At 40.6% G+C, this 23,357-nt stretch overlaps 2 protein-coding genes across 2 annotated transcripts in view; one reads left to right on the top strand and one right to left on the bottom strand.

The window, feature by feature from the left end:
• Positions 1–6,331, top strand: part of LOC111660338 (uncharacterized) — an 11,704-nt gene extending 5,373 nt beyond the window's left edge. The window contains exons 5-12 of the mRNA XM_023413581.2: positions 1,849–1,989; positions 2,082–2,242; positions 2,342–2,440; positions 3,028–3,173; positions 3,332–3,503; positions 3,654–3,766; positions 4,384–4,471; positions 4,774–6,331. Of these exons, the coding sequence (XP_023269349.1) occupies positions 1,849–1,989; positions 2,082–2,242; positions 2,342–2,440; positions 3,028–3,173; positions 3,332–3,503; positions 3,654–3,766; positions 4,384–4,471; positions 4,774–4,827 (974 nt within the window). The 3' untranslated portion in view covers positions 4,828–6,331. The remainder of the gene's footprint in view (positions 1–1,848; positions 1,990–2,081; positions 2,243–2,341; positions 2,441–3,027; positions 3,174–3,331; positions 3,504–3,653; positions 3,767–4,383; positions 4,472–4,773) is intronic.
• A 105-nt stretch (positions 6,332–6,436) lies between these two features.
• Positions 6,437–23,357, bottom strand: aifm3 (AIF family member 3). Its single transcript, XM_023413521.2, has 20 exons — positions 22,896–23,357; positions 19,135–19,344; positions 15,366–15,579; positions 14,462–14,571; positions 14,260–14,369; positions 14,112–14,156; positions 13,928–14,024; positions 13,681–13,793; positions 13,007–13,093; positions 12,727–12,818; positions 12,502–12,632; positions 11,696–11,811; positions 11,346–11,429; positions 10,992–11,055; positions 10,782–10,858; positions 10,572–10,689; positions 10,362–10,460; positions 9,516–9,591; positions 9,221–9,325; positions 6,437–7,854 (listed from the first exon to the last, which is right to left on the bottom strand). The coding sequence occupies exons 2-20, from the start codon at positions 19,163–19,165 to the stop codon at positions 7,812–7,814; spliced, it is 1,812 nt and encodes a 603-aa protein (XP_023269289.1). The 5' UTR covers positions 19,166–19,344; positions 22,896–23,357; the 3' UTR covers positions 6,437–7,811.

Genomic DNA, 23,357 nt, shown 5'->3' with positions numbered 1-23,357 from the left:
AGTAATGTATGTGTGTGGTGTGCTTTGACAGTGAGTGTACAGAGAGCGAGGGTTCACTGGGTGCGGACCGGAGCGCTCACGGTATGGCGTGTGAGTCACACGCCCCATCGACAGCAGTGCAGTGGAGTCAGGAGGAGCTGCTGAGAAATGTCACAGCCATTAGAGACGGCACAGCCCAGACTCCAGCAGCAACAGCTCCACTCTGCAGGCCTGAGCCTCGCAACACCAACGATCTGCTGCTGAAATACAAGCAGGCTTTTTATTTGAACTTCATCGCCGCCTCTGGAAATACACTATATCAGGCATTTGTTTACCTGTCACAGCGACTGTGGATGACTCATCAGAACAGCACCATATATCCTTATGTGGGAGCAGCTATTTATCATACAGTTTGGTCTTCTTTGGGATATGCACGGAGATACTTTGTTATATTGTTTTAGACTTGCATACAGGATATTCTACTGTATTTTTGTCTTTATCTTGTCAACCTGTTGTGAAGAGTTTCTGTTGTGACTGCGTGCAAAGATTTTCGGCTGTTCTTTACCCATTTTCGTCTAGTTTGACCTGTTTAGTCAAATGAGTTCTTTTTAAGTTTTGGTCGATGCAGCATTATTGCAGCCTTTGCCCTTTTCCTTGTGCACAGAATCTCCAGTGTAGCCTTCTCAGTTACAGTCACTTGAGGAACTTAGCACCCATCGGCGAGTATCACTCCTGTTTCCTTTTCACCTTTCAGGAGACTCGAAGGACTTTCTTCAGCTAGAGTGGATGAATAGATCTGTATCAAGGCTGTTTGATTCATTTATTGTTTAATGGACTTGCATAATTGCCTTTTTTTTTGTCGTATTAGTAATGCAAAGATGCATGAATGTGTATGTTCTGTACAATCCTGACTAACCGAAGTATAGAGCAGCAGCTTTCTAGAGGTCTAACATGAAACTACTTGATATATATAATGTTTTTTCTATGAAAGTCTCAGCTACCTTTTGCGTAACAGGGATGTCTCAATATTGCTAGACAATGGCAATACACTTTTAAGATGATGTGATAGGTGGCAGATGTATTGATACTGTGGTCATGCTGATGTAAGACAAACATAAGGGAATGCTAATAAGGGAATCCTTGTGCTGCTCGCTGCAGCACAAGGATGTGATTTGTGCTGGCTGTTAACACCTGCCTCTTCCTATGAAACAGCCTCAGTGTCATCCTAGGCCTCTCTGTGTGTGTCTGTGTGTGTGTGTGTCTGTGTGTGTGTGTGTGTGTAGAGGGAGGATGGGGTGGTGGGTGGGGTTTATTTAGTCAAGAGTGGGGGATATGTCTCAATAGTGATCTATATGCTGTGGTGGAGTCTCATAACCTCTCAGTGCGTTGCCTCACAGTCGTTCTTCACTGGCTAGCTTTATGTCCCACGCCCCGCGCTAAAGCTGCCAGTTGAAGAGCTGTTGTGTGTAACCATGACAACAGATCTCTCCGCAGAGGGGACGGCAACAAAACTGAGATGTAACAAATGTTTTCATGTCGTTAAAGTTTAATGTGTGAGGCTTTGGTGGCTGACGGTGCTTCACACAACTAGAATTTACTAAGTTTTGTTTTCATGCACGTTCACAGCTAACATACATGTCTTTATCAGGAGCATGTTTGCAAATGCACAATTCCTACAAAGCTGAAAGCCACTAGCCTCCCTCAGGTCTCCAAGTATTGACTGTACTGTGGCTTCCAGTAGCACATAATAATAAAGTCATTAGAGGTGAAAGCATCCTAGAGGGACTCAACTCTTTATTTAGCATCTTTGTTACTTTGGATTTATCCTGGACGCGGCTCCTGTACACACACAGCTTCTGTATATTCCAGGGCTTATGGACTACCTGTCCGCTGAGATCTCCACCTCCAAACAGAAGAAGTTCAGCCTGGTGACATTTGTGGACACTCCGGGTTTGGTGGACGGGGACATGATCTACCCTTTCGACGTCAACAGCGCCATCACCTGGTTGGGTATGTCATGACAACTGCTAGTTGTCTTTCCAGTGCCAATAGACAATAGCTGTTGTGTTTTCTCTAATGGATGTTTTGTTTTTTCCGTGCAGGAGAACAGGCCGACTTGATATTTGTCTTCTTCGACCCGATGGGCCAGGCGCTGTGCAAACGCACGCTCAACATCGTGGAGAATCTGAGTGAGAAATGCGGAGACAAGCTGTTGTTCTACCTCAGCAAGGCGGATGAAGCTGGGAAGGAAACAGACAGACAGGTAAGTTCACTTGATTTATACATATTTACGTGTTTTGATTGATTTGACTCCAAGAAAGTCAAGTTGGAAATCACCTTTTTTCTTTTTTTCTTGCGGCAGAGGGTGATGATGCAGATAGTCCAGGAACTGTGTCGCCGTCCAGGTCTCAACAAATGTGGTTTTGAGATGCCGACAATATACATCCCCAACCCACAGAGGGTAAATAAACTGTGTTCTCCTGTACTGGTTATTTTCCAGCATGTCGTTTTTACAGCTATTTTCCCACCTTGCAGGGGCGTTGTAGAGCTGTTTTCCTCAGATCTCAGGTGTTGGGTCTGGATTTAAAGCTCTCTGCAATCCTTGGGCAGCCATTGATTATCCTTGAATGTAAATTATCCGCTCCTTGTTTCCTGGTGGCTCTTGATGGCTGGGAACAGAGTGATTAATTTTGCAATATGATGACTGAGAGAGTTATCCACTCTGGGGAGGGGGCAGGGGTTGTAAACCATGGCCTTTGCTCAGCCACCTTTGACAACGGCAGCCCCAGTCCTGAGTTATTGCTGCACCATCTTGTGATCTACAACCCCAAAGCTGTACTCGGCACGGTAGATTTGTGCATCCCTCCCGACCTCCAATTTATTATTGCTGAGCAAGTGGATCGTCTAAGTACTTAGTGCACATGGCTGTAGTCAAAATACCCTCAGGATTTTTCGTGGAAGTTTTTCAGTCCTTTTTTATAGAGGTGCACGATATGTTTGTACGTTGATTCCAAAACTGATGCACTTATGAGCCTTTGTCTTGTCCAGCCGAGCAGGTGTGTGAACCAGATTGATGGAGTTTGTCAGACCATCGAGAAGACCATCAGCCAGGCCGTTCAGAAGACTTTGGATCAGCTGGAGAAAGACTGTGACCTCATTTGTTCCACCATCAGCAGCAAACTAGAGCAGGACAGGTTTGACCTCTCGACCCACATGATACTGTGTTTGAATGATTGCTGAAGTTAATTTACCCTCATGAGTAAATACACCTTATTGTGTGTATGGAGGAGATAATAATCATTATACGCTGCAGTAAATATTAAAACTAGATTTCCTCTGTGTGCACATGCAGGGCTGACGCTGCTTATAAAAAAACGGTCCGTCTTCACTCCTTCTTGTGTGGCGCTTTGGGCGTTTTCCTTCCTGGCCTCTTCATCCTCAGTTTCATTGTGAACACTTTCGCCAAAGAGCAGCTGGTTGAGCTGTTGGGTGAAGGCCCGACTCGGACCCTCACTCTCTTCTCGGTAAGTCCAAGTGAGATTTTGACGGCTTTGAAGAGAGTGACAGCTGACAGGAGAAATAACACTACAACGTAATATAAATATGTTCAATATTTTTTACTTGCCAGCTGTGTGCCTGCTTGTCTGACTGTGTATTCAACGTGTGTCTCACAGGGAGGAGTTATGTATTTATGGGAGTGGATACCAGAAGACGGACAAGTAGTGTTTGTGATATTTTTTGGCGCTTTTTGCTACCTGTTGCTTTTCCTAGCAAAGTATTTTGCAGGGTAAGTGTTTACAATACACACATGTACACACATAAAGAGCTGAACATTTCATCGACTAATCACTTGTTTGATTTTTTTCCAAAAAAGAAAAAAAAGTGCCAAAAATGTATTGGTTTCTCTAGTGTGATTATTTTCTGCCTTTTGAGTTTCATACCTGTGTAAGATGAATATCTTTGGGGTTTTGAACAGATGATTGGACAAAACACGACATGAAAATGTGTCATCTTCAGGTTTAAGAAGTTCTGATGGACATTTTTCTGTATTTTCAAATGTTTTCTTGAAAAAAAAGATTAATCAAGAAAATATTCAGCAATTAATCAATAATGAAAATAATTGTTGCAGCCTACAGATGTGCACATGCCCACCTGTGGGAACCAGGTTACTTAAAATTAATAACCTTAATCCTCCTTAGCCCTTAAATGTCTAAATAAAGTTAAGAAGGGTTTGTGTGCAGATGCAGATAAAACATGCTCTCTCTCTCTCTCACTCACTCACTCACTCACTCACTCACACGCACACACACAGACACACACACACACACAAACACACACACAGAGAGAGAAGAAGTGATTGTTGAAATTCTGATCGAACATTGTTGTGATCTTCTTCATTCTCAGCCAAGGGAATAAGACTCTGACGAAGAAAGAGAAGAGGATGATGGCAGAGTACAGTGATTATATCCAGGATATTGTCAAAAACAAGAAGGTTAGATTCTTATTATTTTTATTCGTTCAGATAGGACAAACATTAAAGCTGCATTAAAGGATATTTTATATGATCAAGGGGTCAAATAACTAAGTGTAATACAGAAAGTGCCCTTAATGGCGACGCAGTCAGCTCAACTCTACAGTGCTCTTAGAGCATCTCTCAGTTCATCGATTTATATTTAAGACCCCCAACTTTAATGGTAACTGCTTAGTCCTTAACACCGCACCGATATGTGTTCATCTCTTTCTGCTGTATCAGAATCTCAGTGTAAATCTCATACTGTTAATTTTGCTCCACAGGGTAAATTGTATGAATGGTACCTCCAGCAGTGTGCAGCTGAGTATGACCTCTGACCCCAGGGTAAGCTGAAGACAGGTTACACATGTTTGTTGACGTGTTTGGTCAAGGTTTTGTTGATAAGCTTCTCATCAAAGCGTCATTTGGTGTTTTTATTGGAATCAGCGGGACAGATGATCATCCACCAAATTAATCAGGACTTTTAGTTTTCTCAGTCGTGTAACCTCTGATGCAGCCAGGATCTCCGCCATCATTATCATCTCAAGAGCTGACTAAAAATTACAAAGTGCCTTTGTCGTTGAGTTTGGGAGAAACTGTGATTGTAGTTGTTTGATAAAAGCTAATTTCATAATGTGAACAGATTTTTACATTGTTGTGTTACATAAATGATGCTAGAAGGAAGTGAAGTGTTTACAAATGGACTTTTTCTTGATTTCTCCACGAGTAACTTGCAGCCGTTTTTACCAACAAACACGTTTCTACGAATGTCCTCTCTGAAGTCTGTTCTCATTGTTCTCATGTTGTCCACACTGCACCGTCCTCAAGTCTGTCCTCTTGTCTTGATAAATGACTGTCAGCAATAACTACAGTAACACTTGGGCATTATAGTCGGAAATTTATCAATCAATAAGACTAATGACTGCAAGCTTTCTCCTGCCTCCAAAGAGTCTGTCCTACATTTAGACAGTTTTGCTGTGTGATCTGTGAAGCCACCGTTGTCATGTGAGTGTATTTACATAGAGTCAAGACTGGTGATTTTAAGCACCACAATAGTGCAGTAAAACTGGTGAGTGTAAGTCTGTCACTGCACTGATGTGTATCTCCTAGCTGTGTTAATGAACGCTGAACCCCTCATGCTGTCTGTGGATCCACTGAACTCGTGTTACAACAACAAACACCATGTAATGCCTTCACTCCGATGTTTGTAGATATATTTATTAGGTGTTTTTAAGGTGCTTTTTTCAAGGGATGTGCCAGTGCGATACGCCAGATACGTATCAGGGCTGACTGATTCTGACCTGACCTTTTTTGAAGTGGGTTGGGTATCAGAAACGCCCTGCCTGATCTACACTTACTATGTCAGTCTCATTATAGTATTCAGTGTTTCCATTATCATTGAGTTATGGTCACCCACTGGCTTTCAAATTTGGTCCAAAAAAAGAGCACTTGGATCAGTAAGCTGTTTCGGTAGGGGAACGTGAGTTTAGGTAATTGTATCTGAAGAGGAAAAGGTGCATCCCTACTTTTTACCCCCCAAAATTTTGAAAATCATGTGCAGGGTGCTTGCAATATTATTGTAAACACTGTCAGTTTGTATTGTGTGTGTCCTCATTAGAGAAATCCTGTTTTTATGAGATATTTCATTTATAAATGTGTGAAATTTGTGTGTGAATTTATCAATTGTCATTTTTCCAAAAAGGATTTTCATTGTCTGAAACCTGGATCCCACTGACTTGTTTAGAGTTTTTTTTTTGTTTTTTTAAGCTAACAAGACTCAAAGAATGAAATGCAAACTATGCTCTGTCACTTCCTTGGAAATTATTAAATATTTTCTACTTAGTTTTACTCTTGTAACTCTTTTCTGTTTTCCTGGTTAATGAATGCACACGCACACAACAGATGAAGTAACATGGAGATTGAACGATTTTATAAAGCAGTGAGTGGTTATTGTTGGAAGACTTTTATTTCAAAGTTTTAGTTATAAAAATGCCATTCCAGGCGTCTCTGTAGGAAGAACAATGCTTTTTAAAATGCTGTGTCAGGGCTCAAGTATTTCGGGATCGTCAGCACACCAGGATGTAATCAAGCATCTGCTTCATATCCCAAAAGCACATTACAAGCATTTCTGAATGAAAATGAAAGAACCAGTGAAATTACAATAAATGGGAAAATATATATTAAAGCAACAAATTCATTTCTGCTTGCAAAAGGACCAATAACCCCAGTAAGCCCAGGCCTCAAACCTCAGTTCCCTGAGTTAGTAACAAGTAATGTCCCTATGGAGGTGACAGTAAAATCAAATCAAAAATAACCTTAAGCTACTATTGGATTTGTCTAAAGGAGTGATCTGTTTGTTAGAAAATACATGAATCTATTGTGCAAGCACTAGTGTACAATCAAAGTATGATTAGAATTTAATTTGTGCAGTCTACTAGCAAGGCAACCTACAAGAGGAGGTATTTTGTAATCCTAAACATTGTAATTCATCACAAATTAAAGCTGCGTATGTGTGTGTGTGTGTGTGTGTGTTAGTGAGTCGGTTAAAGCTGCATTCAAGGTTTTGCTGAGGTGATTATGCAGTTTGTCTTGTTGCAGATTAAAGATTTATTTGCTGATACATCTACATTGACATATCTCTGTTTTGGGGCCTCTTTTTTTTTAAACTCCTGTTATAGTAAAGTTATACCATGCAGATCTAAGGTCTGTATGCAAGAATACAACCAAATCTGTTATTTAAAACTTAGAAAAATTCAGTTCAAATTGTATGTTCTTATGTTGTTACAGTGCATTCAGGATTATAGCTATATACAATGTTATTTGTACAAAAAAAATGCCAATGCCCATCCCTGGCTTCATATAAACAAAGTGTACAGGTAGATACATCTTGCAGCAGAACAGAGGCTGAAACCAGTATTGCTTTGTTGTGAAATATAACACAACATGATCATAAAAGACCTGCCAACACAGTGATTCAGGGTTTTCAGACCGTGTATGGCTCCGTTTGTGTCTCTCAGGAACAAAAGCAAGTTTCAGAGTCGTCCTCAGGGAAGTGTGTCTCAAACAGACACGGTCCTGTTCCCAATGTGTGTGTGTGTGTGTGTGTGTGTGTGTGTGTGTGTGTGTGTGTGTGTGTGTGAGAGAGAGAGAGACAGAGAGAGAGTGAGAGAGTGTGTGTGTGTGTGTGTGTCCGAGAGAGAGAGAGAGCGTGTGTGTGTGTGTCCAGACCGGGATAGCTGCTCAGTGTCTCAGCACCATAAGTGTCCATATTGAGGTGTCCAGTGGACTTTATCTGTGTCCTTTGGGACCTTCAGATGTGAAGTCATTGAGAGCCTTTGTCAATCAACCAAGAAATGTCTCCAGTCCTGCAACACAAAAAAAACAAAAAAGAAAAACAGCCCTGAGACACAGACACATGGAGGTTATCAAGTCGATAAGTGGGTGGTCAGTATGAGTGAAATGGAAAAGAGGAGAAGCTCATGTTTTTCCATACTTGCCAAGTCGTGCTAACATCCTTCGATTTTTTTGGTTTGCATTATTAGAAATGAAAGACATGGAAGACATGGAAAACACTACAGTCAAATTAGACCAAAAACACAACGACACAACAGACAGAAATGTGTCCAACAACAGCAACATTATAACGTAGTAACACTTAAAACCACAGGTCCAGCGGTTCTGTAATAATATACTAGTGTAATAACAGTCAAGAAACAGTGATGTAAACTTTAAAAACGGTTCTATTAAAAAAGACTACTATATGTAACTTGGTACTAATAATAGAAAAAATGAATTTGTTCCTCGCAAAGCCAAGAGAGTCTGAACATGCAAACTTTCTGTGTGTGAGTATTTCAACAGATATGGAGAAGGCAACACTTTATTTTATCAGCTTTTACACTTTAGCATTTATTAGGAGTATATAAACAATTTTAACACACCACCATACACTGTAATGTAGGTGTAAGCAGATATAAGGACAGTTTAAATACTTATGAATGTATCTGTCAACAGCTATAATTCATGACTGGCTTGTGCATAAACAGATATTGAATGACAATATAATATTAACACTATGTTCTTAGTATTTTATAGGAACAGCGATGTTGCACTGTTATTGTTATTGTTATTTATCATCTATCTACTGTTTATACACCTGTTAAGGATAAAATTGAAATTAAATTAAAATAAAGAAAAAAGTTTTTTCAATGTCTGCTCACAACTTTAAGTGTGTTAAACGGTCCAACTATTACATGTTTATATACGTCTGCTTATTAACAGTGAAGTGTTATCAGCAATTCTTTTAAAAAATATTACCTAATTATGAGCACTACACAGCTGTGTAATTACTATATAATTTCTTAGTTCTTTCTTAAAAAAGCAAATAAATTCGTTTTTTCCGGTAATTATTGCTAAATGACAGTTTTTTCCAAGAAATATTTACGGAAATTAGTGGGAAATTATGTTACCCACAAAATAAAGTGTTACCATTTTAGTTAAGCCTGCAAAAAAACAACTGCTGCTATTGCTTTACAGGAATCTTAGGTGTTTGCTTGTATAATACTATGTGTATATGTAATACTTGTGTAATACTTTCCATGTGATTAAAGTCACAAGCTCTGCAACTTGTCATGTTTTCTGTCAGAGTGATAAACATTTGTCAACCTGAGAAACATAAAGAACATAACGGCTATTGTGACCATGACCAGATTTAGGTCTGGGAAGCAGACTTACTCCACATCTCGTTTCTTAATCGTCTTTCCGGATCCTAAGACCTCTGCCACTCGGGATACAATGGGATCATAGTTCATGCTGGCGACAGCAACCACCTCCTCACTCCTTTAGTCCGACCGGAGGAAGAAACAATGAGAAATTATCATTAAACTAGATGAACACTCACAGTAAAAGATTATAATTAGTTCACAAATAGAATTGGAAAATAATGTATTAAGACCAAATGCATCTTTATTTTAAATATTCCAGTGTATTGTGAAGAATAAACTAAGAATCAACAGTAAATAAACTTTACCTGGTATAAAACGCTACAAATCTCAGCTCATCCAGATCTCCTTGTATAATGACATCATCAAATCCATCACCATAACCTTCACAAATAGAAAAAAAAAACCCAATCCAATTCAGGCTTAATTTCTTGATTTGTGTTTTTATTTTCAGTTGTACAACTAGATGGCAGTATTGTGGCAACGCTTCTTTCTCTTTCTCTCTTCTTTCTTTCTGCCCCATGAAGCAAAAACTCTTTAAACCTGCGGTTCCCAACCTTTTCTAACTCATGGCCCAATTGAAAATCTCAAAAATATTGGCGGCCCATGTCTGATCCCATAACAATACCAGGCCAAATAATGCCTTCTCAGAGCTCTTTTTATTTTAATGATAACAATTTGAACATTCAGGACTGAACTGAAAGCAGACATCAATTGTCGATTCACCATCTGCCTCTTGACTCTTTCCTTTTAATTCCTCCTGTTGCTCACCAGCTGTCCATTTTGATACTCCAGTTGTTGCCATGAATGTAATGTTTTAGCACGCAATCAGACTGAGATAGCAAACAAGTATAAAATGTGGTCCGGCGGCAACAACACAACAGTTCCTATCATTGACTTACCACAGTGAAAAAAAAGTTATTTATAATTTTTTAGCATTTTTAAAATTTAATGTTCTTAAAGATCAATTCATTTTCAAACATTTGAAAACATGATCTAAATATATATATTTTTATTTCTTTTCACCAAAATTGTACCGTTTTGCAAATTATTTGTCGGCCCACTTGCAATACCTTCATGGCCCACCATTGGGCCCCAGCCCACAGGTTGGGAACCACTGCTTTAAACTAACGACAGGTGGAGGGCCTACTTACCTGCATAACGTATGGTCTTCCCAAACATGGCTGACCAGAAGTAAGGCACAGTTTTGATCTCAGTGGCTCGGCCCATAATGCTGAGCGCCGCCACCCTTCCTGTCAGTGAGGTTGAAAACATGTTAGCATGTACGTCATCACCGCAGTGAAGTATAATAGCCTTAGATATGCAGGTGAAATATTGTCAGATTTAATCTGTAACACACTCACCGTGTACATGAGCCATTTGCCAGTGAGGGATGTTCACCTTCTTGTTGTTGCGTGGCGGGAAAGGAAACATCACCACATCTCCTCCCGCAAAGACCCCATCAATGTTTGTCTGCATCATCTGGGAAAAAGTTTAGCGGATAACAATTATCAAGTTCGGGGATTTGGGATCATTTGCAGCTTTTTTGTTGAGCAGAGCACTTTGCAGATTACCTTGTTGACAGTGATGAAGCCCTTGGAGTCCATGTGGAGACCGCTCTGTTTCAGGAAGCCTGTTGCAGGAACACTTCCTGCAGGAGAGGAGACACATGAAGGAAGGAGGTTAAACATGGAAACCACAAATAGAAAGTCATCAAATGGGGAGTTTCATCATATGCTGTAATTATACGTCTCTGCAGATAATGAGGACACGTTTGTCATCACCTGCTCCGATGACACACACGTCTGCCCGCAGGACTTTTCCACTCTTCAGAACCACCTCTTTCAGCTGTGTATAACGGGAATTACATCTGATCAAACCACACTCACACACTCCTGACGAAGCAGACTTTGTGCCTCTTAAACTCTTAATAATAATAAAACGTGGGATGTTTCTTTTCAAAATCTAAATTCTGTTGCACATTGAAACCAAATTTAAAGGGTATTTAAAGTTGGCACACAATTCAAATGGCTTTAATTTTGGTGAATATTCTTATTTCTTATCTGGCTCATCTTCTTCGTTACATTAAACAGGAGAGGATAGCACTTCTGAGCATCATGTCATGCTGTTTCTCTCACTTTCTGAATTCCTTGTCCATGATGGCCAATCATCTCGGACACCTCGTTCAACATGTAGAACTTCACCCTGTTTGCTTCAAACAGCTACAAAGACAAGACACACCACAGCCACAGTAAACACATGAAAACAGTAAGGGGGGGGGTTCACGGCTGGACTGTGTCTGCATGATCAATCACTGCTAATGAGAAGATTTACATTCTCCTTTGTGGGTCCTGCGGTATTGACCAGAAATGCACAATTTGCATTTTAACTAGTAGGTTTTTCTCCCTCTCAGGAAGAGTGCTGATGACAGTATTGTGGAGGTGCTTCATGTTCTGAAAAGCTTGATTTCCCAGGAGTGCGTACCTACCTTCATTATGGCTTTCCCTACTTTCTCCCCGAGAGCTTTTTTAAAGGGGACTGACTCGATCCCGATGACAGAGACCGAGTGGGCCTTGTCAGTTAGAGCTGCAGCCACCTCCATACCTGCCAGCACAGCAAAAAACAGTTAATGTGTGTTGCAGTTAATGTGAAATGTTTTTTAAAAAAAGCTTAGGGAAACACGAGTGAAGACGTAAAACAAATGCAGATTATTCCAAACAGAGCAGACAGCGGTCACTCAATGGTTAGATGAGACTGAAACATTATGGCTTTTGTTATCACCGGGGCTTGAAATTATCAAACAACTGAAGGTGAAAATTAAAAAAAATATCTGTCACCATTACTCCTATTAGCAAACTGAAGAATACAAGCAAAATGTCTTATTACTAAAAAACACTGTAAATGTCACGCACCTTGTCTACCAGCAGCAGAATTGGGTTTTCTTTTTGTTTCCATTTCAGCCAATTTTATTTTATTTCGTTCAAATCTCTATATTCATATTATAAATACTATATATTAGATTGTCGTTAATTTCATTTTCATTGTAACTGGATATAGTAAGGATTTCAAAGAAATAAAAAGTAAATTACAGATGTTCACATTCAGCAAATAACTTTTTTTAAAAAGGCTCTTCAGATCAGTCTTAAGTGTAATTCTTAGTGTGAATTAGTGTAATTCACATATCTTTCAAGTTTCTGAACCACTGACACTTCACTAACTCACTTTCTGTTTTTTTTCTTTGTCACCCACCTTAATCGGGACAAATATGTGTTTATAAATGTTTCTTTTTCTCACCAACAAATGATGTTCCCACAATCACAGCGTTCTTGTTGTTGGCCAGCCTTGCTATACTGTTAGCATCCTCGGGCGTCCTGAGGTGAAACACATTCCTGACGTCTTTGCCTTTGTAGTTCATTGGTTTGGGTCTTTCAGGCAGGAAATGAAAGCAGTCAGGTGTCAGTTTTTTATAAATGTATCTCTGCTTCTTGATAATCATGCAAAATAAAAGTGTTTCATTACTTGCTTCCTGTAGCAATAAAGAGTTTCCTGTACTCCATCCTCAAGCCGTCTTCAAAGGTCACAGATCGTGTTTTCACATCTATTGCCACAGCCTCGAATAAACAAGATAGAGACGCAGTCATACAAGTTTGATTTTAGCTCAGATTTCAGAATAAAAAGTATAAAACGCCGTCATTAATCATTAATTGAACTGATTAATTAACTGCCTTAGGCTATACCATTTACCATTACCCATCGTTACATCATTAACCATAATTAATCAGTCTTTACCACCTCTCACCTCTTTCTCTGTGAGCAGTTCAATGTCATGGTCCTGCAGGAAGTCCATGGAGCGCAGTCTCAGCTGCTCTGCTGTGCTGTCTAGGGACTAAGGGTGAGCGAGTTAGTGCTGAGCACATCAGTAAAAAAATAAAATAAAAACCACTGAATCCAAAAACCTTCTTCCTTTTCTTTTTTTGTCAACTTTGTTGCCAAGGTCAAGCATGAACTGTCCTTCTCAATTTTTAAGCTAACATGCACGAGGAGTCCTTTCAGTGCTCTGAAAAAGGTGGGATATTTGAATATCTATATTTCCATGAACAGTGGGTAACTCCATCTGCTGAGGAAGATCATTTGGTACGATCGAAAGCTCCAGGGGAGGCACTGAGTGGACCAAGTCCAACAACGAACCAAGTGATATTTAACTGTCATTTGTACTAATAATAATCTATGATTATGATGTCAAATAAATCCAAAACAGTATTTTTCAAGCAAAACTCATATTCCCTCTGATCTATTAATGTCTGTTTCCTTCTGCTCAAGCCACTTCAAAGCTTTGCTGCTGTAGCTGTTCCCCAAACAGCTCCTGCTTTAGCACTACTGACTGAAGCAGCACCTCTGCAGTCTTGTTACATAACTTTCTTGGCAAAGTCAGTTCTGTCTGAGCTTTTAAGTGGTCGGGGTCTGTGTACAAACCTTACTCAGTTTAGGCCTGTCATAGGGAGGATGTCTGTCCATGGTGCACATGACGATGCGATCTGTGAAGCCCTCTTGCCTCAGAGTCTCTGCACACACCAGACCTGCCGGACCTGCAGACACATTCACCAGTTTATCAAAACAAAGAGGTAATTGACTGATATCAAGGGTTAAATGTGAGACATTAAACAGATAGAACTGCATCCCTGTTATAGAAATGAATGAGGAGGGACAAAAACACACTGACCCGAGCCAATGATGAGAACATGGCTGAAGCCAGTGCTGGAGTTAATGACTGCTGAACATCGAGCCATGGGCTTTGACCTTTTCTGTGACTGAAGAGCCTGGAAATGTTTGAGAAAGTTCTCAGATCAGTCCGGTGGTCGCTTTTATGTTCCTGCATAAATTCTCCACATTCTTTTTCTTGTTACCTGCTTGTTTGCACGAATGATCACCTTGTCCTTTTCAACTCTGACCTGGAGCAAACAGACATGAGCCATGGGTACACTTTCTGACGGTGCTTAGAGACATGATAAGGCAGGGAATGTGTTAAGAGACAGCACCGGCGGGGAAGGTCACCTGGAAGGTAGGCAGGCTGTCCAGACCGGGGAAGTCCTCGATGTCTCCTGTTGCAATGTTGAAACACGCACCGTGCCAGGGACAGCGCACGTGTCCTTTTGACAGCACACCTGGCATGACAGAAAATGGATAAGTCCGTCAAATGTATGTTAGTGTATTAATAAGTATATGTTAAAATCATGACCGACAACATATCACTCACCTTTGACCAGGGGAGCTCCGTAGTGCGGACACTTGTGGCCCATGGCCGAGAACTCCCCGTGCTCTTTGATCAACAAAGCTCTGCCACTTCCCAAGTCAACCTCTCGCATCCTGTCAAACACAGAAGAGCAAAGAGGTGTTGTGTGTTCTTCGCTATGTTTTGATTAAAACCACCAAAGAAACACACAGAGGTCATTTTGACGCATCAGGACCACAACTTACCTTCCGCAATTCAGCATGTAAATCCATCTATCTAAGCTACGCTCTGGTAGCAACGATGAGTCAAATAACTTACAGGGAAAGTTCACTCAAAAACACCAAAAAAAGCAGCTTATTAAAAAACAGTGACAAGTAAAACAAGACTTTATGAAACTTTTGACTCTATGACTCCTCTCTATTGTGCTACTGTCATAGTACTTTTTAGTTTTCAGCATTATCCCATACGGTGGTTGCTGTTGAAGAACAATCACTTGTCTTGCTGTAATAGAGCCTGTACTGAACTTCTCAGTGTTTCCTGCTGGAAAGACTGTTTAATCCTGCCACTGTTTCTAAATGAATGCAAACATATATTAAGTATTTCTCTGCTGCAATGTCCTCTTACTAATAATCTAACATAAACACTGATGTGAATGAGTCTCTTATGAGTCGATAAAGGAAAAAATGGTTTATTTGTGTTTCTGTGTGAACTGGTCCTTTAACATATGAGCGTATTTCCCTCTGGATTCTTGAGCTTGATTTCACTTGAATATGTTTTTCAGTTGATCATCCTGGAAATAAAATTGGCGTGATGTGCATCATAAGGATACGCAACTGTTTAATTATCTCTGCCTGCATGTGTGCATGAGACTGTGTGCTCAGGGTGTATGGAGGAGAAAAAAACAAAGTTGTATTTTTCATATTCTTACTGTCCATTTTCCAGATCTTTAACATGACAGACCGAGGCCTCCACGTAGTCCCGTGGTTTGTGGTAGGGGGGGAGCGGGGTGGAGTCGTCATCAGAGCCGTGTCCCAGGGCCCCGTTAGGTCTGCAGTCAGCAAAGGGACTCGCTTTACCATTAGGTGACAGCCCGTCCACCTCTTTTTCTTTTTCCAGGAGAGAGAGTTCCACTTTAACTTCAACTGCACAACACAGACACATCTCACTAAGAAAATGTCTGAACACAAAAATGTCACAATGATGCTGCAAAGCTTTCAAATAGAAATCAGTTTGATGTCATATTTGCTACTAATTACCAGTGCATTATATTCCATCAGTCCTCTGTTATTTTATTTCTGCCTGAAAGAGTAATTTGCCTCCCCCACAGAGAAACGTCTACAACATTGGGACGAATTGAGTCCGACAACTCCACAACTGAAACAAATGAAAGCAGGCAGCGTGTGAAGGGAGGACTGTCGAAGTGCACTACCTCCTTTTCTTTTGCTTTTTTCTTTTGCTTTGTTTTGTTTTCTACCTTCTAATGAATACAGCTATCATTTGATTCTTCAACATTCAATATGAATACAGATTTTCTAAATACTATAAAAAACACACCACGACTGTCTTCTAAAGAGCAGGAAATCAATCAAATCATTCCTGTGCAGACATATTTTAATACTGTTGCTGTTCATATTAGTTTCCCCAGTTTTATGGTGCAGAAAATCCACAAAAATGCAGAAAGATAGCTATTGCCATTAAATATTTAACAATTAACATATTACTCATTCTGTCTTGACCTAAATTATCTTACTAAGTTGGAAAATATGGTTTTGACAGGGTAATAATGCCTTTAAATGCAGTCATAATAATGTCCATTAATAATGAGATTTCTGTTAAAGAAACTGACATAAAGACAAAAAAAATCCATATAAGTACTGCTTTCCTACAGAGACAGTTAAGAAAACAGACTATAACTGAGTGGAGCATATTAATCTGTCTTTCGGGAGACATTCAGTTCTCCTTGATGACATGTGATGCGCTGCTGTCGGGTTTATATTTCTGAACCTTAAGAAAATGGTTGTGTAACTCCTTTTTCACTGCAGCAGGCTTTATCTGTTGGGCTGGAAAAATGTGCTGATCATCCGGTTCTTACACAGTAATCTGGCTGGAATTTTCTCCTGCTGAGCAAGTCTTAATTAAAATCAATGGAAAATCATAATAGTGAGAGCAATTGCCGGAGAAAAGAAAGAGAAAGCTTTCCACAGCTGAAGAGAATCTCTAGACGCTGCCGCAGTAAACGAGACATCACCACACTGACGCCTCATTTGATCAGCACTAAAAAGTGATCTGGCTCAGAACCAGAACATTTTATGTTATGCTTTTATTCTGATTTTTTCAATGTTAAGAGCTATAACGCAGACATTTTATTTATGTGATCACTTCACCCTTATGTATAATTTTGCAGTATTCATAAGCTTTCTACACATCTTCACATTTTTATGCAAATGAAGAGGGCAAAGTGCCATGTCTACGAGCTCTCCCTCCCTCATAGAGCCTGTCACCGTGCCAATTTACTCCCACTTAACACTTCAATGTACACAGTAACTATATATTTACAGTATACTCAGTGGGAGTAATCTACATTTGTACTTCACACGCACAGTTTAAGGTCTCAGAACGGGCTGCTTTTATATTTTTAAGGAAATATGTGAATGTAATGTTTTTAAATCTAATGCTTTAAGACTACAATTCAAACCTATAAGTGACTCCAGCCCTGGACTGGTGACTGCCATGTCCTCCCTCGCCCAAATAATCACAAGTTGTACATAACCCAGAAAAATGACAAAATGACTCACTGTAAGACTGAGCCTGTAGTCACTGCCTACAGTGGATGTTGGCCTGATTTATTCACCACATCTCTCCTTAGCAAAGCAACATAAACATCTTTATTATCCATAAAATAGTATCACAAAAACACCTTTTAGGAGGTGTGTGTATGTTTTACATTCAACAATTTGGATTTCAAATGTTTGAGAATTCATTTTGAACATTCACAAAATCTCTCCTCACACCATAATGAACCATAAATCATGAGGTGCTTGATCGAGCTCCTCCAGACATTATAGTAAAGCACGTGTATGGTAAACTGAACAAGCTTCCACTGTCTCCTCAAAGCGTCTTTATCAGCAACACAAGATTGACGTGACAGAGAAAATGAACTTACTGTTGGTGCTAGTGGCTCATTTCAGAATTCATGCCTATGAACAGATTCCTTGTGTGAATCTATAAATTATAAAGAAGAACTGTCTTTCCCACTGTATGAAAGACCACTTTAATAGATACTCCTGTCAAGTTTGATTTGTCACAGATGTTTAGCAGCTGGAGGTCACACTGTGACAGACACTTGGTCCTGACTGGCAGCAGCCTCTGTTCTGTCGTTTGCATCACACATCTCGACCCTCATCTTTCTCACTTCACCTCCACGTGATGCACTGAACAGTCGATTTGGTCTGAAAGCTTTTGTGTGTCACTAAAGATGAACATGGAGCAGCACAGTGTGCGATTATCACCTGCAAGACTGCATGATAGCTAATCCCCCGGCCTTGCTAACACTGAAATGGATCCACACACAGTGTCAAAATTTGATATTCATGTGTCAGTATGTAATCCTCTTGACCGAAGATACCACAGAGAGCATTAAAATTCCTCCCACACATAACGCTATAGTGCAAACAGAGGCGGCTGAGAGGACGTGTATAACAGGATTTGGAGGCAGTAGGAAGCTTTGAAAATGAGTCAAACTGAACAAACTGTCCTGAAATATATTTTTTAAAACACGTTAGTTATCACAACAAAAAAACACAAATCAATATTATCACTGTATTACACCTATATTTTCCTGTACCTCATCTTTACTACAACTACATGGACTTCTGTGTCAGTGTATGAAAACCTTTTTTTTTCTTTTTTACAATACACCAACAGCAGAGAGGACTTGCAAGAAAACACTCTCTCAAACCATCAGCTCTCTACATATTTAACATGAACTATTCATCAGACTTAAACTTTCATCTACAAACAGTTAACACTTCTGTCCAGGTTCAATCCTAAAACAAAATTCTAGCAATGCTGCAGATTACAGGCTTGGCAATAGTTCAATGTTATCATTTATGGACTTTCAGGGGAATCATAATGTGATGATTTGATGTTATCGTCTGATTGTTCTGCTAATGTCTGTTTCCCAAATTAATGTTTCGGAGTAAGATGAACAAATTGAGTTAATGAAGCGTCTGAGAAGGATATAAATAATTAAATATTGTTCATTGCTGTAAACATCACTTTGATTACAGTATTTTGTGGAGTGGAAATTTACATTTATATATTGTAATGTATATGGATAAGAGGAAATCTTGTGAGAATTGTTTCAACCGCATCGCGCAGCGTCCGCACTGGAAATTCTAACAGCAAGATGACATGGTCAGGGAGGACAAAATAACAACTTACAGCACTTTGCAATCCACTACCACAACAGCACAAGTAAACTAATCACCACAGAGGTGTTTCAGCAGCTTTTTGATCCCATTTTAACAAGGATTTAACATTACAGTTTGTTGTATTACAGTACAATATGCCTCTTTATCCTCACCTTCACAAGCTGCTATGGAGATTGATTGGTGCATGTTTCCTTTCAGACTAAATGAACCAGGGTGAAGGAGAGAGAGACAGATGGAGCGAGCATAGGAAAACGTGTTGGTTACCTGGTTTGGGTTTGGAGAAGCATCCTCCCATGGTGGGCCCAGGATCGAGGGACACCCAGGGAGAGGGAGGGAGGGGGGAGAGGGAGGGGAGGCGCGGTCAGATCCTCGGGCTGGGCTGCTTGGTTGGGAGGTAACGACAACACAGGACTGTGTGTATGAGAACCTGCAGGTCCAAGCTGGCCATCGCACACATCAGCTCCTCCACATAATCTGCATGGACAGAGGGAACGACATCGTCAACAACAACGCAAACACACACGCACACACACACACACACACACACACACACACACACACACACACACACACACACACACACACACTGATGTGACTCACTGGTTTACATGAGTGTAAAGTCTGATTAGGATGAGTCGTGTTGTCATGATATAAAAGGTTAAGATGTGTGTTTCTATGTTTATGTTGATTTTAAAGAAATGTCTGCTTTTTGACTGCTTTCAGTTTCACATCTCTAATCCATTCGTCTGTTTTTTAAGGTCCTGATTTATGAACAGTGATTGTATTTGTGTTATTTATCAAAAAAATCCCTGGTGTTGCTCTTAAGTGTCAGAAAGACACAGACTTCAAGTTCTGAGGAGAGCTATTCAAATCATTTGTGATGTGTGTGTGTGTGTGTTGTGTGTGTGTGTGTGTAACATGTTAGTGCTTGTAAAAAGGAAGCAGTTGTGTTAATTAGGAACATTTCCACACACATTGTTACCTTTGTTCATGCATATTGCATGGCAAACCGTTAAATATTAACAGCGCTCCGACACCTATTAACTTTCTCGTCACACTGCACTTTAAAAGGAAGCAGGGGCCCCTTGAGTTTCAAAATCCCCCTTGTTTTGTTGCCACGTTGCCCTCACATTTCTGCCAGCTCTGGTATTTCACCCTCTCGTACAGTAGTTAGTTACTCACAGGGCACTGGCTGCTAGGATGGCAGGTATAACACTCGTGGTGCAATCCATCACCAAATTATCCTTTTGAGGTACAACCAAAAGAACTGCTTGATATTCTGAGCACATCTTAGCGTCCTTGAACTTCAGAGAAAAAAAAGAAAGAAAAGTGTGCAGTGTTGAATGGAGCGCTGCATAGAAAAAAGTTCCTGAGAACAAATGAGAAATGGAAAGATCTCCTCTGACTGGTCCGCAACGCTGCAGCTGAGATTAAGTTGTTGAAGCTAAACTATGTATTTGTTTGGAGTGGGTGAAAGCAACTATGTACATTTACTCAAGTACTATACAGGTACAGTTTTGAGGTACATGCACTTAAATATATTCCTTTTATGCTACTTTATAGATTAGGTTAAAAAGGTTTAAAAATATCAACACACTGTCAAAAGTTAAATCAGTGATTCCCAACCTCTTTCATGACTTCTTACAGAAAGCAATGTGCAGTTGTGTCGCCTTGTTACATCTCAAGTGTCTGTGACTTGTTAGCAGTTCCACCAAAGAGACATTTTTCCCTCTAAACTTCCCTGATGGTTTCATGCAATATGCAATATATGCAATATTTTCACAAAAAACTGCAAATATAAGTAGAGTATCTTGTGACCCCTTAAAGGGATGTGACCCCTGAGCCACTGGAATAAACTCAACTAAGACTGAACAAGTTGTTGCTGAAACTAATATGAAGTCAAAATAAGATTTAACAAACTGAGCATCACCCACAAGCGAGAAAAGCCACTTTTTGGGCTGTATTCCTGCGTTATTCATCCAAGTCTCTGTGCCAAGCACTTAGTAAACAGCCATGCTCACACAGCAGAGCCTTTGATGTTGTGTGTTTGACTAAATACAGAGAGCAACATGTTAAATCACTTTCTGCTCAGAGGGGCGGTGAAGGCTCATGAGGAGTGTCGCCTCACTCTCACATGCTGTCCCTTTAATTATTTGTCACCACTGAAAATTTGATGAATAACGAATTGGATCGCAAACAGCTCCGGCAAGTCCAAGATATTTTGTGCAAAACTAAAGTAGGTTAAGCAGATTTGGTCCTCACAACATATGACGCAGATCCCGCTCTCTCACTGTTGGGCCTGTCCCCAAGCAGTGCTAATAATCCTGCCTGCAAACAAGCTGTCAGTTTCACTCACTCCCCTACAAATGTAATACTTGTTACTGGAATGTTGGGGAGAATTAGCAAAATGCAGCTCCTGGTCGGTGGCGAGGAGGCCGATCTATAGACAGGCCGAGGGAGAAAAAACAGCAAAGTGGCTGCGCTCGCCTCCATCACTCAAAATTGGAATCAAACTTTCAACAAAACTTCTTTCTACGAGTGCAAACACCAATTGTATTGCTCTACATGATCCTCTCACAGCAGCATGCATAGAAACAAACCGGATCTTCACCAATAAACATCAGCAGCAGAGGAGCAGATGCCGCAACATCTACATAAAGTAAATGCAGTGGACATTTAATCAATTCTTGTTAATTACATGTCACTTTACAGCACTGCCTAGGCCCTGGACAGGCAGCACCACCGGGGCTAAAGAAGAGCTGCTGGTTTAGTGGCTCATTCACCTCCTTACAATCCAAATTGGTGATCTCTGTTTTAATTCAGACACTTGCTTGGTGGGTATGTTAACCTGTGGTTAATGATTAGGACTCTCTGATCCTCAGCTGATAAAGGACAAGTGCTCACAAGTCTTAATATCTGACCACGCCTCTTTCCTTCACTCAGTTCTCCTGGTTTGTGAAATGCAAGATAAGCCCAAGGAATCATCCCCAGATTGTGTAATACAATTGTTGAGAAAAAGTGCCTTCTTACCAGGCTTGCCTACTGTTGTCGTCTCGAAGGATTGAATGTAATGTAAACCATGTTTTTATCTTATTATCAGAGGTTGTAGTTCAGCTTTAAAAGGAATTCAGCAACAAAGTGTAGAATAAAATAATACATACTGTAGATGCCACGTGGCTGAAGACAACAAAGATGATACCATCACACCTCACTGTTTACTGACTTACACAATGGAGTTCATCCAGCAGGTTAAATCGAGCTGCTTAAATACATCAAGTTGACCCAAACCTCTGTATGTTATGTTTGTCTGTGAAGCTAAAGTCGGTTAACAACGGCACTACCGACGTGTGTCAGGTCATTTTGCTGCTGCTTTGAGCGATAACCTCTCCATGATGTCATGGAAAACTAGAATTGTGGTTTATAGAGGGGTGTACCCCCCTACAGAGGAGCTGTGCTTCCATACAACAGTTCTGCTATTGACCACTTTCTCAGTGCGCACACACACACACACACACACACACACACAACAACAACGACAACAACAACAACAAATACACACATAGTTGATGTCAAAACCAATAGCAAAAAATAAAATTTGAGGTGTGCTTTGTAGCATTTTAATTTGTTTTTCAGCATCTTAATGAGCTACTGATGTATACTGACTATTAACAACTTGGCCAGCTCTGTAGAAGGAGTGTTTGATCCCGTTTCATAAGTGTGTAGCAGAACTGATCAGATTTGATACAAGATTAACAGCCTGCCATGTATCATGGCTCAGTCTTTTTTTGTTGTTGTTGTTGTTGTGATTTCAGTTATTACACTGCACCACAGTACATGGCTTTCCAGGGAAGAGTGCTGGTACCTGAGACAACTTCCATTCAAGTGCTGTGTGTGTGCACCGTGCACCAATGCAGGCAAAATCCACTTGAAGAAATAAGACAGCATCACCTAAACACACCGTGTTAAAGGTAATAAATCACAAGTAGCTACATTTCCCTGACTGTAAAAGGAATAAATCAGCTTACCGGTGAGCATGGAGCAGGTGCACTGAGATCCTGTCAAACTCCCCGGTGCTCAGCTTCCCCTGCGGGACACGGTAGCATATTAGCACATGAGTCTCCTTACAGTCCAGTCTCTCTCCGGGATTGGCTCTGTCCTCTGGAGTATTCCCAGTCTGTGTGTCCCTCTGTACCCTCCTCCGCTCTCCTCTTCTGCCTCTTGATGCAGCAGAGGCTCTGGTGCGTGTGCGTGTGTGTGTGCGTGCGTGCGTGCGTGTGTGTGTGTGTGTGTGTGTGTGTGTGTGTGTGTGTGTGTGCGCGCGTGCGTGCGCACTGCCCCTCGCAGAGCCCCCCACCCCCCAGCAGCAGACTTGAGCCGACCGGTCGTGGGAGTTGCACTCTTTCGCTGGCCGAGCCTGAAAATGCAGCACGGGGGACCTTTGCCAGTTTCTCAGCTGTATGCAGTATTGATGGAGTTGCTGAGGGGAT

This window comes from Seriola lalandi, unplaced genomic scaffold (assembly GCF_002814215.2).
Source record: "Seriola lalandi dorsalis isolate HSWRI2012SDOR001 ecotype SW California unplaced genomic scaffold, Sedor1 jcf7180002054517, whole genome shotgun sequence".
Lineage (NCBI taxonomy): Eukaryota > Metazoa > Chordata > Actinopteri > Carangiformes > Carangidae > Seriola > Seriola lalandi.
This window is presented reverse-complemented; position numbering and strand designations above follow the sequence as displayed.

Excerpts from the sequence above, each read along its gene's own strand:
- aifm3 (XM_023413521.2), bottom strand. The coding sequence starts at position 19,165 with ATGGGAGGATGCTTCTCCAAACCCAAACCAG. Across the intron at positions 14,157-14,259 it reads ACAGCCTGCCTACCTTCCAG|GTCAGAGTTGAAAAGGACAA; the intron begins GTGACCTTCCCC and ends TGTTTGCTCCAG. Across the intron at positions 10,859-10,991 it reads CGTGTGTGTCATCGGAGCAG|GAAGTGTTCCTGCAACAGGC; the intron begins GTGATGACAAAC and ends CCTCTCCTGCAG.